At 33.2% G+C, this 17,912-nt stretch overlaps 1 protein-coding gene across 1 annotated transcript; it reads left to right on the top strand.

The window, feature by feature from the left end:
• Positions 1-490: 490 nt before the first annotated feature.
• LOC105222570 (fatty acid hydroxylase domain-containing protein 2) lies at positions 491-17,775 on the top strand. The gene is made up of 5 exons (XM_049454532.1): positions 491-1,380; positions 5,283-5,356; positions 16,614-16,789; positions 16,880-17,334; positions 17,399-17,775. The coding sequence occupies exons 1-5, from the start codon at positions 938-940 to the stop codon at positions 17,547-17,549; spliced, it is 1,299 nt and encodes a 432-aa protein (XP_049310489.1). The 5' UTR covers positions 491-937; the 3' UTR covers positions 17,550-17,775.
• Positions 17,776-17,912: the final 137 nt, after the last annotated feature.

The following is a 17,912-nucleotide window of genomic DNA, read 5'->3' as shown; positions in this document are numbered from 1 at the left end:
GGTGATGCCCTCTAGAAGCAAAGCTCTTTTCACATTTCAGGAATTTCTTAAAATTTTCTGGCAAGGCTATATTGAAGCTTTTGCAGAACAGTGGGACATAAATGAAATAAAGGATACATATATATACAATATAAATATATATGTATATGTATGTATGTATATATGTAAGTATGTAGATCGGTATTGGCCATATTGTTGAATATGAATTAAAAGCAATAATTTTTATTAATTTGTTATTGCTAATGAAAATATTTGGAGCGAGAACTTTATTTATAATTTACTAATTTTATTTTATTCTTTATTGATATTGCTAATTGCTAGAATATCACATTTTTATGTGAAAGTTGCTCTAATTTACTACACTGTTATAAAATGATTATAAAGTCAGCGAAAGCTTTCGAAACCAATTGTCGTCAAGCCAACAAAATGTAAACAAAGGATATCAAGCATGTTGTTTTTGTTTTGATGTGAGCAATTCGTGTCCTTTGTTCACATTAAGAGACAGACATTTGCAGTACATTTTTATGGTTACAATAATATAATAATTTGGAAAATATATAGAAAATCTTAATTAATCATTATTCTAGTTAAGAAAAACTAACGAAGTTAACCGAAAGTGATACTTATCAGCAGCGGTAGCGATTGGAAGAAGATAACCTATTTTCGTGGTTAACAATCGATTTTTATATTATACTAAATATATTCTGAAATTATCGATTTGGCATAAAAATGGTGATTAGTTTAATTAATTTAGATATACTAACATACATATGCAGTAAAGTCTACATACTAGTTTGAAATAATTAACTACGAAAAATGAGCCAAGTAAAATAATTGGAAACGTTTTTTAATTTACTAAATACAAATATAAACAATCAGTGCAATTACCAATTTGTAGTAAATTCAACAAGCTATACTTAACAAATTAAATTTAAATATGGCCACCGATTTAAAAACTTCAATTAATACCACAACAACAATAACAAATTCATCATACGCAAGCAACGCTAATTCAATGAATAATATAAAAACAGTTACGGAAACCAATGCTGCACAACCAACTCCAGCTAGTGGGTGTAGTTATGGTGGAAACAGTGTTAACGATAAAGGAAGTGGTAATACCGGTGGAACAACAGCGCACAGTGAGAAATCGGAAAAGCATTTGGAACGTATTGATTTTGATGCACATGGCGATAGCATCGCTTTGCTTGCTGGTGATGATTCCGATTATACCCCACCCCCATCACCATTATCAAGTATTGGTTATGCCCCACCAATGGAGCCTAAAAAGCGACGCTGGTTGTCATCTTTACACAGTGTCATTTTCATTATAACTTGTGCACTTGCAGTATTTATTGTGTTTCGGAACGTCCTTACCTGGTGAGTATTACGCATAAAGGTGCATATGTATGTATGTACATATGTATATCCTCTTATTCAAAGTTATTTTCGTTTTCTTATAATCATGTTTTCTCACGTCATACACATTACTGATTACTTTTACCTTCTCATTAATTAATTTAGTGGCATCAAATATTAATGTATATTTCTGCCACAATTTATGTTAGGACATATGGCGACTTTGCCCAATTTGAATGACTCAGAAAATTAAGACCCATACCACAATCTCCAAATTGACTCCAATAGTGTAGTAATTTGATGTACGTCCTACCACAAGAGTTAAGAAAAATCTTCACCTGAAAACTCATAAGCCTTTTGAAGACTGTGATTTGGCAGATATCTTTAAGGGTACAGTTATACAGAAAACCAGCTAAACCGAAGATGCATTTCTTATGACATAAAATGTTATAAAAGATCCGATCTTTAATTTGATTTTGAACGTTTCAGTTTGTATGACAACGATATGCTAAATAGAGGTCCGATCTGAAGAAGTAGAAGTAGAGTTGTTGTAAACAGTAATCTATGCCAGATTTTGGTGAGATAATTTGTCAAATAAAACAGTTTTCCATACCTCAATTTTGATCGGTCAATCGGTAAGCTTTAATGTTCCGTTATCGATTTTGATAAATGAGCTAATTCTTGGGGAGAGGATGAGTGTGCAAAACTTCAGATCGATATCTCAAAAAAAAAAACAAAACTTCAGATCAATATTTCAAAAACTTAGGGAATGGGTGCAAGAAACTTTGAAGTAGACTCAACTACCCTGTACAGGTCAGAGAATTTACACCTTGTATCGTCTAATATTCGAAAAAAACACTGTTAACTACAAGCAGCAGTATGGCACTGAAATACTTCTGGTCACCAAAATCCGCTCATTCATCGCACTTTAATCCGACAAAAATATGACGTCCCTCAAATCCAGAGTAATCTCTCTATAAGTAGCTTTGACACTTCTGAGAAGTTAACTGGAGATTAACGGCATTTTTGAGCGACAGTTGTATCGTAGTCATTCAATGTTTTCCGTTATAATAATTTATTGAAATATGCCTGTGTTTGAACCAATAACTCTGATGGCTAAATAAACTTATGCAAGGGTGGCAAAATCACTTAAAGTCGTATTTGCATCCATAAAGTTGTATTTTCTTGGTTCTGCTTTAACGTTACACGTATTAAAATCCAAATGAAATAAAAGAATTTTCATATATTTCACTGCTCAATGAAATGCTAATGACCGCTTTGCCTTCCACCTGATTCAAAACAACATTCATAAACAATGTGTATATATATGTACATATGTATGTACATAAGTATATTTTCCGTTTATACGCAACAAAAATATCTTAAAGTATACACATATATTTATACATATGTATGGATGTTAGTTTACATACATATGTACATGTATCTACACATGTTCAAAAGTGAAATGCCGCTGCCTTTGTCACTACTTTCTTCTTAGGTTTTCTTTTCATATTTAACAACATAACACACACATTCACATTAATACATCGATTCAAGCATACAGGTTCCTTTACATTCATACGCACATGTACTAGCATTTAATCCCTATATACATATGTACATGCATACATACATACATGTATGTATGTCGACATATTTTATCAGTCCGCACTTGACCGATTGTTTACTTTTGACGTTGCGCCAATATTGTTTACAATTTGCACAATTACGCATATAATTCAGTATATACTAACATATGTATATACGATAAATATATGTATGTATATAATACCTAAGTTCGCTCTCGCTCTCTCTGAAAAACCTACAGCTACATATAAGTATGTACATATCCATATACACATACATATAAGAAACGATTTAATTTTTACAACTCTTACAAAAATGTAACCGACCAAAAGAGAAAGTATAAAGCATAACGGTATTTTCCAAATATTCTGGTTTCGTATTAAAATACAGAATTAGAGGCGAAATGAACAGTGAAGACTGAAAAGTGTGGCATTAGTGACTTAACGAAAGTATCTAATGACGCAATATGCAGGTATGAGGTTGTCTTCGACAGAAGGTGCTTAAAATAAGGGCTTTCTGTTTCTCTGAATTAAAAATCTATAATCAAACATAAACCTTCATCCGAAAACATAAAAATCATAGCAAATTAAATTTTTTTAAATTGACTTTTGACTACTTGATTTTCCTACAGGCTTTTGTATTTTTTCACAAAGAAGTAATGGATTTGTCATGTAAACAAATAGGCCTCTGCAAAGCCAATCCCTGCCGGAAATTGTTGGGCTGGTGATATTCTCACATTACCCGTCTTCGATTCGTTATAAATATTTCTGATCACATATTGCCTCTTGTCAACAAATTTAGTTGAATTGAGAAAAGAGAGCTACCAAGTTTCGCCTTAAACACTTTAGACCACTTTTACCATTGTGAATGGCTCATATAACAAATTACGCTCAAATATGTAAATGTAAGATTTTTTCTTCAAAGCTTAAGACTTGAAATAAAATACTTATTTACGAACTTTACGTAAGGCTCGAAGTTATGGGATCGTCTCAGTGTAAAATTTTCAAGAAATCGTTTTTTTTTTTGGTGCATTATCGGATAGTATACAATGTAATAAACATTCTCTCAAATTTTGAAATCGAAATTCAAATTATTAGGTCGCTACAGCGTTTCTCTAGAAATGGAACAAAAGAAAACTCTTCATAGCGCGATAGCGACTTTCCTACAGATTAATATCTATTGTCAACAGGTGCTAAGAGGAAGACCTCCACTCCGTTAAAAGGACCAGATGGAGAAGGACCTAGCTTCTCTTGGTATCTTCAATTGGCGAAAAGAAGAAACAGTCAGATCAGAACATTTCTTCTGAGTTTTAAGAAACAATAATGTGTTAGTGAGATACATATAGCTCATATTGCCATCACTATGACGTGTGATCTCTATTTCTTTTACATATACTAATACACTTGTTCATTTTCGTCTATGTATTCATTTTCATTCATTTTCTGTATTTGTTAATTTTGAGTTCAAGTTTGTATTCAATGCTAATGTAAAGACAGTTGACAAGAAGTAATAAAGTCGAAAGGTCCATTTGACAAGAAGCTGAGTGTCAATACGAAGTCATCTCGTATTTGTATAGGGAAAATTGCTTAACTTTTCCTTGCGGGTCAGTCAAATAGTATGTTTGCATAGGCACGAGTACATATTTGTATTGTAAGCGCGAGCGGCTTGCATTACAAAAGTGTAAGTCGCAATTGAACGTCAACCAATACATAGCAACAATTTTCCAGTGCACCACCTCAGAGAGAGAGAGACCGAGCTCTCTCTATTTACAACTCTGCATACTCATAGATACAATTTTATATAGCTGTGTGCGTGCTAATTGGTGAGAGTAAAATCTCCCGATCGCTTTGTTTTGATTTAGACTTCGTTAGGAGCGCAAAGATCACTGCACAGCCCATTGAGACCCATTCTGTCCGTCAATTTCCAACTACTATGCACCATATATAACATACATTCGACCATCACAACACAGGCACCAGTTGACATTCTTTTAACAACCGTCCAGAATTTCGGTTCTCCAACGTACATTCTTCCATTACGTTTAGTGCATTTTTTCTTGTTTATTAGTGATTTTCCATTTTCGTTTCTGTAATTACATATGCGCATACATATCCATATGTATTTGCTAGGTACCTAGCATTGCAGTTCCGACTTTCGTTTCAAGTTCAGCTTGGTTTAGTTTTAAACTGGAAGCCTTGGCATAGATACTCATATACACGATATATGCACCTTTTCGGTTGAAAGAAAATTTTGTTTTGTTTTTGTTATACATTATCGTTTGTACTATCATTGATAATGGAGAAATTTTACTACTTGGATATGTTTCTACTCAGGCATTTGCAAAGCTTCTGGGGTGCATCGGGCGATTTCTGGCAAGCGCAATGGGATAAATTTATCGATAAAACAGGTAAGTGCACAGCAAAAGGAATTTACACTAATCGTATTTAAATGGTGTTGATTGTTTGTGTAATTATGAAGGTGTGTGTGTATTTAAATTGAAACATACAAGTGTGTACGTATGTATATATTTGGATCACTCTTCCGTTTATCGCTGATAAAAGTTCATAGCTTCCTCCATTATTATTTTTTAGTCTTTTGAACGCAGTAAGCTTTGTTTAAGTTAAGATCTTAAGTTTGAAAACAAAATAAGCGTTTGGAATATGTCTTCTAAGTGAAATTTGAAGTGAATTTGCGTAATAGTCAATAATATTGATTTATGACGTCTGTTTATTATCAATATTTAGCACCTAATGCAGTAGCTGATCAGGTCGTAAACGCTAATCCGTGTTATCTACCAAAATAATCTACTTAGATTCACACGCTACGAGTTGCTATTCATACGCACTTACAGACTAAACAATTTGAAATTTTTAAAACGTGAAAGTTATTTTTGAAAGTTGGCACTACTGAAAAAAGATATATAACATTATATTTCTGGTCTACCGATTGTGAAAATCAGGCAAAAACCTTAACTTCGTCTGCTCCAAAGGACATAACAAAACGTTATTCCCATGATAGTCGGATCAACGTAACCGGAACGGACTCATATTTTTTATCCGGTCAAGCACTGTCGCTACAACAACAAGAACAACATAACAAGACCTTTGTAGAATGATCGCATTTTGAGCAGATATCTTATCCATCAAAAATTGTTTCTATTCAATGACTTGATTTTGATTGAACCGTTTGTATGCCAGCAATATGTCACAGTGATCCGATATGGCAAATGAGTAGCTTTTTAGAAAGAAAAGAACGTGTGCACAATTTCAGATCCATATCTCAAAAACTGGGGAACTAGTTCGCGTATATATGCCGTTTACGAAGTTTTCTTCTGACTGTTACAAACTTCGTGTCAAATTTAAAATGCCCTGTGCTAAGTAGAAACATTTAATCTTTAAAGCTTTTTGATTTTGATATTTTTTTCGACAGAAGTAGCAAACAGTTTCGAATATTGTAACCCATCCAAACTATTTATGTCTAGTTTCGCCGTTTCTCATATTCCTCCAGCCACGCTAGTATTTTATAGCCAATGATTAATAAACCACTAAAATATTAATAGCAAGCAATATAGAGGTTTTATCTCTTTTATATACTTATATACAAATATATGACATATATAAGTATGTATATTTATATTTACATATGTATTTTGAATCAACGGCTATTAAGCCTTCGTTGTGGCATACTAATTGCGCAGAAGCTTTCATTCTTATTATCAAAGCTTAAACGAAGCGTCGTTTTGAATTGACATTTATGTACATAAGTATGTATGCACTATCTAACAAAAATGTAGTTAAACCAAATGACCTACATATACATGCATTTACACATATGTACATATGTACATAAACTTTTATTTCTATTTGTGAAACACTTCTATTTCATTTTGTATAGTTTGTAATATAAAAAATTTCCTTAAGATAACACTATTACATATAATGTGACAAAAAAGCACGCGGAAATTGTAATTAAAAAGATATAATATTTGAAAAAGTGTACTTTGCTAAGTTGGTAGGACTGTCTTTAATTATTCTGCCAAATATGAGCGCGGTCTGTTAACCAGTTTGTTTACAGCAGCTGCTTAAGTCGGTACACCTCAGTAGTGCGTTGCGTTTTTACAATGGATAAAAATTTCGAACAAAGAATTTGTTTAAAATTTTGTACATATTTCTAACCAAATTTCGTGGGCGGAATCCCTGCGAATGTTGGAAAAGGCTTACGGTGATTCAATTTTATCAAAAACACAAGCCTACGAGTGCTACAAATCCTTCAAAGACGGTCGAGAGATCGTTGAAGACATGCGACGTTCTGGACAACTTTCGACCGCTTCAACTGACGAAAATAATAAAAAAAAGAAATGGATATGGTGTTTGAAAATCGTCAGGCAATTGTTTGAGAGATGACAAGAGCGATCGACATTTCTCGGGAATTCGTTCGACTAGATTTTGGTGGATATTTCGGGTATGAAACGCGTTATTGCTCGATTCGGCCCGATAAAGTTTATTTTTTTTTAAAGAGTACTGTAAGTAGAGCTCTTACGGGCATGCTTGATTGTCTGAATTCTGTTCCCTCAATCATGTAAAGCATTATAACTGCCGCCAAGACATGGGCTTATGAGTTTGACATGCAAACAAGTCAACAATCATCGAAATGGAACCCGTTTTCTAAAAGAAAAAAAGAAAAAGAGAGCTGAAGGCCATCCCAAAATGTGCTTGTGAAAAGTGTTTCGATTATTGGAAAAATCGGTGCCACAAATGTACTACATCCGGTGAGGATTACTTTGCAGGCGACAGAATAAATATTGATAAATAATTAAATATTTTGCGTTTTATTTACAATTTCCGCGTACTTTTTTGTCACAACGTATACCGTATACCACATGCAAAACTTTAAATCCTTTTTTTCGAAGAAATGAGAACTATAAGCCCATAAATAATCTAACATGAACGCTCTTTCGGTTAATAATTAAGCAGTGTTGTAATAGTTTACTACTCTATAGAGATATCTGTCTTACTTTATAATTACAAATACACATAAGTAGGTACATACATACATAGAAGATTTAATCTACGTTTTATGAACGGCTAATTGATTTTTATGACATATCATAATAAAATGTAGAGGTTTGAAATTTTCTTTGAGGGGACGTTAACTATTGAAAAAGATTTCTATAATTTAAGACCCTTACTCAATAGCCTTTTACAATACGATCTATTTGAAGATTTCTTATAGGCGCAAATACACTTTCTAATATACATATATTGTTATATACATACATACAGACATATGTAGTAAATACCTGTTTATCAAAATATGAAAGGTATTCTCTACACTTTCTTTGTTAATATATTTATCGAAACATACTACATGTAAATACTTATTTCTTTTCTTTGTTCAGTGTTCAAAGTCTAAACCTATTCAATAACAAGTAAGAAAAGCCTGAGTTCGGGTGCAACCGAATATTTTATAATTTAGCAACTTGCAAGAACCAACGTCAGGGCAATACCTTAAGATGTAAAACATTAACTAGAGGATCGAAAACTAACCCTGAACAGGGTATATTAAGTTTGTCACGAAGTTTGTGACACCCAGAAGGAAGCGTCGGAGACCCTACAAAGTGTATATATAAATGATCGGTATGTTGGGCTGAGTCGATTTAGCTATGTCCGTCTGTCTGTATATGTATATACGAACTAGTCCTCAGTTTTTAAGATATCGTTTTGATTTGTCAACGTCATTTTCCCTTCAAGAAGCTGCTCATTTGTCGGAACCGTCGATATCGGACCACTATATGATATTGTTGCCATACAAACCGAACGATCGGAATCAAGGGTTTGTATGGAAAACTTCCGCATTTTGCGTGGTATCTTCACGAAATTTGACATAGATTGCTGCTTAAGGTAATTATATAATCTCCGAAAAAATAGGTCAGATCGGATTACTATCGCATATAGCTTCCATACAAACTGAACACATAGTTACTAAAAGAAATGCATCTGTGAAGGGTATATTAGCTTCGGTGTAGCCGAAATTAACGTTTTTTCTTGTTTTATATATACATACATATGTATACTCTATATAACATACATATGTATATACACTGACTGACAAATTCGGCATACTCGTACAATTATTTTTGTTAGGAAAACGAGAATCATTATGCGTAGTATGTGGGTAGGGTAGTATAGACCTAATTTTATCAACGAACTATTATTATACCATGTACTGAAAAAGTATTCCCTGGATTTCATTAAGGTGTTAGGAGTAATCAGAATTTTCAAAAAATTATTTTTTTTTTTGCAATTTCGTAAAGTGTAATATCTTAAAAATATTCTTTGAAAATCTCACGTTGATCGCATAATTAGTTTTTGAGTTATTCGACAAATAACAAAGAGAGTTCGGGCACTTCAAAGCGCTAGTGTGAAACTTTAAACGAGCTTTTCTAAAAACTATGTTTTTTGAACTGGTGACAATTGTAACTTGAAAACCGCTAAGTCGATTGTAATGAAATTTATACAGCTTTTAGAATACATAATAAACTCGGGACTGATTGAAGGATTTTTATTTTTTCGAAAATTTCTATTTTTTAAGACCAATTAACTGTTGATTTTTGCGCAAAAATTTAGAAAAAAATTTCCTCAGGCCGCCATTTTGTTAATTTTGAAAAGAAAAAAATCCTTCGACCAGGCCCAGGATATCCTATTTATAAAACTAATTTTTTTCATCCGATTGATTTTAGATGAATCTCTAAGGACTTACGGTTGTCACCATAAGTACCTTTTTTTGGAATAGGGTCAACACAAACAACTATAACTTTGGAAATTAAATTTTTTTCTTGAAATTTTCGTGACTTCAAATCAACACATTTTATACTAATGCCCTATTACTATTTTTGTAAAATAACACGATTTAATAGCAAAAAACAAAATACTGAAAATTCTCATTTTTTCGTGGCTCTGACTACCCCCAACTCCTTAAGGTACCCCACATATAATCTCCATTCATATGGAGCAAAGTCAGCTAGATGTTCGAAAATACTAGGATCAAGTTTCCGTACAATTTTATTTATTTTAGGCACAAAGATACCCTGTTATGAGTAAAACACTTATATTCATTGGGATAACTCAAATATTAGCCGTTATATTATATATCGTTACCTGAAATGCAAAATAACGTATCATCAAAAAAGTCGAAATTGAGTGTCTTATTGATTACGCTTCACTACTTCAAATTACATGCATAATATTACATATGTTCCACATTTTCTGGTTCTGCGGTCAGATATAAACCAGTTTTAACCAATATTAAAATTTTGTTTCACTTACATATGTTCCATTTTATTTCGTGTTTCATTCATGCCACTGTAAATTTCCGAAAATGTTGTTACGTTATTTTGCATTTCAGGTGACGATATATTATACATTATAGGTATATGAGTGCTCAAGAAAATACTGAATGATGATGTCTGAATTGGAATTGTATATCTCATACATTGATCGATCAAAAGTCAAATATAGATACTGGCGTCCACATATTTGGTACTTAGGGTGTTGGATCAGTTTAGGTTGGGTTTGGTCAATTTTTGTTAAAAAATTGTTAGTGCAAATTTAAAGTTAACCGAAATTGGTTTATCGGGTCCCGAGATACAAATGTGATTTCACCAAAAAGTAAGCGGTACCACACCCATCGTCCATTTTTCACTCCGGTTTCCATAAGGCCCTCTCATACCATCTCGGAGATAAAATTTAATGTTTCTAGCGTAATTAATTATTGATTTATTGAGCGTTTAGAAGTTTTGGACATTACCGTTATATGGGGAGTAAGCGGGGGTATCTTCCGATTTCATTCATTTTCACACTATCGATAGGAGCTCTTATAATATTCGACCTTAACAAATTTGGTTGTTATAGCTTTAGTAGTTTAGGAGATACATATGTGCATAAAACTTATTAGAAGGCGTGGCCACGCACATACATATTTTCAATGTAGCTCCTTGCTACTGCGTTCACCTATGCCAAATGCCAGTTATACTATGTCTTAATTTACTGCTTAGTTATGGCATTAATGCCGGTTTCTGGGGTAGGAGAAGCCCGATTAAGTCCATCTGCCTGTCGCAACAGGCTGCCAGAGTATAAAAAAAACTGGACATGGTATAGTATTTCCCTGCGTAAATACAATCTTTTCCGGAACTTAATTAAAAATTAGATTTTTTCTTCAAAATCAGTAATTGCGTCAAAAGGACTTATTGGATTATTACATAAATCTAAATTGAAAATTATTAACTACTATATGCTATCTGATCAAATTTGTCCCGGACTAAAAAACAAACTACGTTGGCATATCTTTTCACAGGAACATTCGGATTGCACGAACAGTCCGGGTCAAATTTGATTATCATATGGTATTGATTTTATTGTAAAGTAGTATAATTTCAGTCTTTCTCGTTGTTAACAATTTCTGCTCAAATTTCGTTTACTCGAAGTTCACTGTATGTATGGAATCTATATATACTATATACATATGTATGTATATGTGTAAATGTATTTTTGTAACACCGCAATCTAATCTTCTTTGCTACGCGTGATTGTGATGGTCACGGTCATTCTTGTTCTAATTGTAACCATGTCGCTAAGAAAAATGTAAACAAAACAAACCATAAATACGTACATATAAATACTAAAAGCTTTTGAAAAAAGCAGAACGAGCCCCATTACCGTACCCACGTACTCACGTGTGTATTGACATACATCTCAAATGCACTTAAGTACACACCTATTTCTTTGCTCATAAATATTTGTAAATATTCTTAGTCATAATTAGTTTTGGAAGCTTTTCACTTATATTCGAATTATTGCGGTAGCTGTCATACGTATCCGTATTTGTTTTTTCGTTTACTAAAGTACGTGCCTACATTCTGTTAGAATTATTTTTGTATGTAATAATTGCAAGTACTTTTCAATTTCTATTTTTTATTTACATATAAGTATATTTGCAATTTATTTATAAATAAAATACTTATACATATGTACATATGTATGTATCTTCGTATTCTCTACTGAATCAACAAGTATTTACAAATGCATTATGTGAGTCAATTGCTTTTGTTTGCATGCTTAATCAACACTGTAAGCCGGTATCGTCCACGCATACATACACACATACAAATTCTGATTTGCAAAAATTTGTTTTTGCTAAATGTTACACGTCTGTGAAATATATCACTTGTCAGATTCAATTAAATGGTGAGAACTATTTAAATTAATGTTCACTATATATATTTACTTATATTTGTACATATATCTGTACTGAACTTTTATTAATATATTCGAGTGAGTAGCTCGCGTATATTTCTACACAACGCAACAAAGAAGCTCGGCTTTTATTAAAACACATACATAAGCAGTAATAACGGGTGATCCATTTCGAGGTTCCCTATTTTTTTAAAGAAAAAACACAGAAACTTCAAATTTAATAAACAATGTTTATTATCATTCAAAAGAACGTTCTTTGGCATTTATTCTTTGAAGATTACCTCTTTCAAATGTGGGTAGCGGCTACGTCTCAGATGGTCTATCAGTTGAGTCCAATTTTAGATCTCTCGTTCGAGCATTTCGACTGATAACTGGCGAATGACACGCCTTGTTTTGCTCCAAGGTCTAAATTGTCCGCATAAACTTTAGACTTTATATATTTCCTCAGAAATAAGGCTAACGACGTGATATTACATGATCTAGGTGGTTAATCGACCGGCCCAAAACTTAAAATTATCTGCTCACTGAAGTATTCTCTCAACAAATCCATTGACTGATGCGATGTGTGGGAATTGGTGCCGTCTTGTTGGAACCAAATGTAGCTGAGATCACGAGCTTCAATTTCAGGCATCAAATGTCGGTTATCATGGCGCGTTAACGGTCACCATTGACGGTTGCGTTTTCACCGGCATCATTTTTGAAGATGTATGGACCGAAGATTCCACCAGCCTACAAAATACGTAAAAGTATTGTTTTTACTGGATGAAGTGGCAGCTCTTGAATTTCTTCAGGTTGCTCTTCGTCTCAAGTGCGGCAACTTTGCTTGTTTACGTACCCATTCAGCCAAAAATGGATCTCATCGCTAAGCAAAATTTGGCTCGAAAACGTCGGATCTTCTTGAAGTTTTTCAAGAACCCATAGAGCAAACCGATGTCGCTTGGGAAGGTCGAGGTGAATTTTCGTAATAAAGTTGAACGATTTGTTAACGTTGTTCAGGCGTAAGTCATTCCATGGTAACATACCAAACAATACTGAACAGAAATCACATGACAGCTTGGCTATTGTAAAAATTAATTCTACTTGGATCACCCTTTACATACATACATATGCATATGTTCAAAGAGGCAAACAATCAAAAACATAAGTTTAAGCTCCTCATGTATGACATAGTGGGTATATACAAATGCATGTGACACTTAATAACATAAGCTTCGTTACCAATTAACAAAACGCTCGTGTTTGGATGACCTTTCTCCCAAAGTCTCCATATTAATAAGTACATCTTCGCGCCGTAATGTAGGCTAATTTTTATATTTATTAAATGTATTATGGTAAACATTATGGAGTTCATTGAAAATTAAAATATTTCAAATGGCAAATGCTGTATTAATATTAAAAGTGTCATTAATTTTATGTTATCAATAATTTGTTTTATTTTCATTTCTAGAATGTTTACCAATTTATTCATTTGTTAGATCAACTAAGGAAATTACCTACAATATCAAGTAAAGACCTATCTATAGTCGCTCAAGAACAAAGCCTATCTTGCTTTTATTTGAAGTTGCTAATCACATGGTAAGGATTTTTAGGTAAAAAAAAAACTTTTTTGCGAATTTATTTCTTAAATATGGATTGAGTAATTTTATTCGGAACTTTTGTACATTACTGACCATACTTTTGACAATCTAGGGTAATTTTTTCATGCAGAAATATTGAAGCATAAGCCGGTAACAGAGCTTCTCCCAGAACTTCTTGAGAAAGAAACATGAAAAAACGTTAACTTCGGTCGCGCCGAAGCTAAATACCCTTCACAGGTGCATTTCTGTTAGTAACTATCTGTTCAGTTTGTATGGCAGCTATATGCTATAGTAATCCGATCTGAACAATTTCTTCGGAAATTACATAGTTGTCTTAGAAAATAATCTGTACCAAATTTCGTGAATATATCTTGTCAAATGTGAAAGTTTTCCATACAAGAACTTGATTCCGATCGCTCAGTTTGTATGGCAGCTATATGCTATAGTTAACCGATCCGAACAATTTCTTCGGAGATTACTCTGTTGTCTTAGAAAATAATCACTACCAAATTTCGTGAATATATCTTGTCAAATGTGAAAGTTTTCCATACAAGAACTTGATTCCGATCGTTCAGTTTGTATGGCAGCTATATGCTATAGTTAACCGATCCGAACAATTTTTTCGGAGATTACATTGTTGCTCTCGAAAATAATCTATACCAAATTTGGTGATACATTGTCAAATGTCAAAGTTTTCCATACAAGAACTTGATTCCGATCGTTCAGTTTATATGGCAGCTATATATTCTAGTGTTCCGATATTGTCCGTTCCGACAAATGAGCAGGTTCTTGAAGAGAAAATGGCATTTACAAAATTTCAAAACGATATCTTAAAAACTAAGGGACTAGCTCGTATATATACAGACAGACAGACAGACAGACGGACAGAGAGACAGACGGACATGGCTAAGTCGACTCAGCTCAACATATTGATCATTTATATATGTACTTTATAGGGTCTCCGACGCTTCCTTTTGAATGTTACAAACTTCGTGAAAAACTAAATATACCCTGTTTAGGGTATAAAAGCACTTTGCGGTGTATAACTCGGCTGGAAATTATCCAAAAATAAAAATCCAAGAAAAATTAGTTAAATTATAATCCAAAATTCCCCCCCTAGTTCTGTGATAATTTTTTTTTTTCGTATAAATATTTTTGGTGGCCATGTGGGTGGAAAACACCCTTAATGCAAAAAATTACTAAACGTTGGGGGCTGTATTTTATATAATATGTCCAAAATTTGTACAAAGTTTGAAATGAATCGGTCAAGTAGTTTTGAAACGACAATGAAAACGGACTTCGAAAAAATAGTTTTGAGAAAAACGCGTCTAAAATTTATAAACTAAAATGGTGAAAGAAAGGAAAATTACCCCATATCGTCAAAATCGTCGTCTTAATAATATGCAAAAGGTCCGAATAAAATTAATCAATCCATATTTAAGAAATAAATTCGCAAAAAAGTAATTTTTTACCATTAAAACCTTACCCTCACCCTTAAGAAAATGATTAATTACATGCTTTCTTAATATCACACATATTGACCTATGTACATACATACATATATACAATTGTTGAACTCAACTGGAAAGTCAGAAATCACTATACGAAGTATATGGGGACTGAAAGTACTATCGAGCCCATTTTACATATTTTTACAAGAGGATAGATAATAATCAGAAAAAAATTATCTCTGAATTTCAATCATACAAGTATGTCTCATAGATAGACCGTATTTTCGATAAAGAGTCAGTTATAGACACCAGAAATCATAGCATCGCTATCAGAGGGCTTGTTATTATACAATTTTGACAAATTTATGCTTAAGATGGCATATAGTACCTTAAAAGCACCATGCTCATTGTTCAATTTTGACACCGGCCCAATATAGAACATCCGTACTCTTGACTCTAATGCTGAACCCATTCATTTGGTGAGTTATAGCTCATTTAGTAGTTTTCAAGATACTTTTAATGAGATATGCACATTAAATCTATAAGGGGACGGAGCGACGCCCTTAAATTTTTAGGGACACTAGTGCTTTTCACTTAACCTAATTTTAATTTGGAGCTTCTTTTTAACTCTTTATAAGTTTTCGCCTATCTGCGATATTAACTTCACCATAGTACCAAGGATCCTGTGTACAACGTTTCACTCCTCAATTTTCACTCCTCTATAGCTATCTCAATAAGTTTTAGGCATTACAAACAACAGTTAGGAGAACAAAACGATTATACTCTGTAGCAACATGTTGCAAGAGTTTAAAAATAGAGCTGAAAATAATATTGGTGCTTGAAGCATATTTACGCTTTAGTTTTGAAAAAAAACTGCTTCTTTATTCTAGAAAATAACAAATAAGGCCTAAAATATACCGAAGAATAAAATATTTTCTTTCGTTTGACTAATCATGTATATGATGCAACTTCCGCCGCTTTACTGTGCTGAAAGTTTACTGCCCCTTCTAATAAAAAAAATAATTTGAAATTATGGGACGTGATTAATAGATAAATTTTTAAAAGGTAAATCATTAACCGGTTGGTTTAATTACTTAAATCATTAAATTGCTTTGCTGATGTAAGCTAATTAAACTGTTTTACTGATTCCTATAAAATTTTTTGGTTCCCCAAAACATTGGCCTGACGTTGTATAAGTACTTATAGTATATTTATAAAATTTTACAATTATTTACATTTAAAGCCTTATTAGACTTACAAAATATAAGCATAATTAAATACATATGTACACACACTCAGATATAAGAAAATACGTGGCTATATGTACTCAAAAGTCGGTATTATATTTAGTATATTTTACATGCGTTTATTTACATGTCTTTCAGGCGATGATCCCATGATCCTTTGGGTATTCGGTAGCACTATATTCTCGATGATAGTCTATTGGTTTGTTGGTGGTATTTACACTTTCATGGACATGACTAACCGTCCAGCATTCCTGCGCAAATACAAAATTCAGCCAGGCACGAATGAACCGGTTGAGAGGGAACGTTTAATGAAGGTAAATATTAATATGAAACATTATACCAAGTTGCACATCGCTTGTAATTGATGACTAATCATAATTTATCCGTTTTAACTCTATCACCAGGTTATTTGGCGTGTAATTAGCAACCAAGTATTTGTTGGCATTCCATTCGCTTTCCTCAGCTACAAATTAATGACGCTGCGTGGTCCGAACTCGATACGTGAATTACCTACATTCCACTGGGTTTGCGTGGAGCTGACCGTGTGCATTCTGATGGAGGAGCTGGGCTTTTATTATTCACATCGGCTATTACATAACAAACATATTTACAAATTCATACACAAACAGCACCACGAATGGACAGCGCCAATAGCGGTGACTGCAATATATTGCCACCCAATAGAGCATATCTTCAGCAATCTATTGCCACCATTCCTTGGCGTATTCCTAATGAACACACACGTGGCTACGGCTTGGATGTGGTTCGCTCTGGCCATTTTGTCGACACTTAACGCACACTCCGGTTATCATCTGCCCTTCTTTCCCAGTCCAGAGGCACACGATTTTCATCACTTAAAGTAAGTAAAACAGTGTTTGTGGGAATTAATCGGCTAGAATTATTATTTTTTTATTGTTTAACAGATTCAACAATTGCTTTGGCGTGCTGGGCGTTTTGGATCGCCTACATGGCACTGATATATTATTTAGGGCTACCAAGTCCTATACGCGTCACATCATGATGTTGAGTTTTGTGCCGCCGCGCGAGGCTTTTCCGGATTCATCAACCAAATAGAATATCATCCAACATAAGCTTATTGAAATATCAAATCAATATATTTTAAATCGTATTGAATTCGCTTTATATGTACGTCTAATGTATGTATGTATGTAATTATGCCTATTCAAAAAATATTTATAGTTTTACATAAGTTGCATTCTATAAATTTATGTGATATGATTGTATATATGATATATACAGATATATGTAGCTAAATTAAATAATAAGATAATTAATAACACGCCTTTATTGTTGTTTTTATTGTGGGATTTCACTCTTGTAGTTTAATTTTAATTGTAGTTTTCTGTTATGTTTCAATACACCTTCAAGGATGTTTGATATATGTAAATAATAGTTTTTGCTCGCCTTGGTGTTTTA

This window comes from Bactrocera dorsalis, chromosome 4, assembly GCF_023373825.1.
Source record: "Bactrocera dorsalis isolate Fly_Bdor chromosome 4, ASM2337382v1, whole genome shotgun sequence".
Classification (NCBI taxonomy): domain Eukaryota; kingdom Metazoa; phylum Arthropoda; class Insecta; order Diptera; family Tephritidae; genus Bactrocera; species Bactrocera dorsalis.
The sequence above is the reverse complement of the archived record's forward strand: the minus strand, read 5'-3'. Positions and strand labels throughout refer to the sequence as shown.

What these genes read in the sequence shown, in the direction of transcription:
- LOC105222570 (XM_049454532.1), top strand. Translation starts at nt 938, where the DNA reads ATGGCCACCGATTTAAAAACTTCAATTAATACCACAACAACAATAACA. An exon ending in TTTCGGAACGTCCTTACCTG is followed by an intron (nt 1,381 to 5,282) that starts GTGAGTATTACG and finishes GTTTCTACTCAG; the next exon opens with GCATTTGCAAAGCTTCTGGG. An exon ending in CACGATTTTCATCACTTAAA is followed by an intron (nt 17,335 to 17,398) that starts GTAAGTAAAACA and finishes ATTGTTTAACAG; the next exon opens with ATTCAACAATTGCTTTGGCG.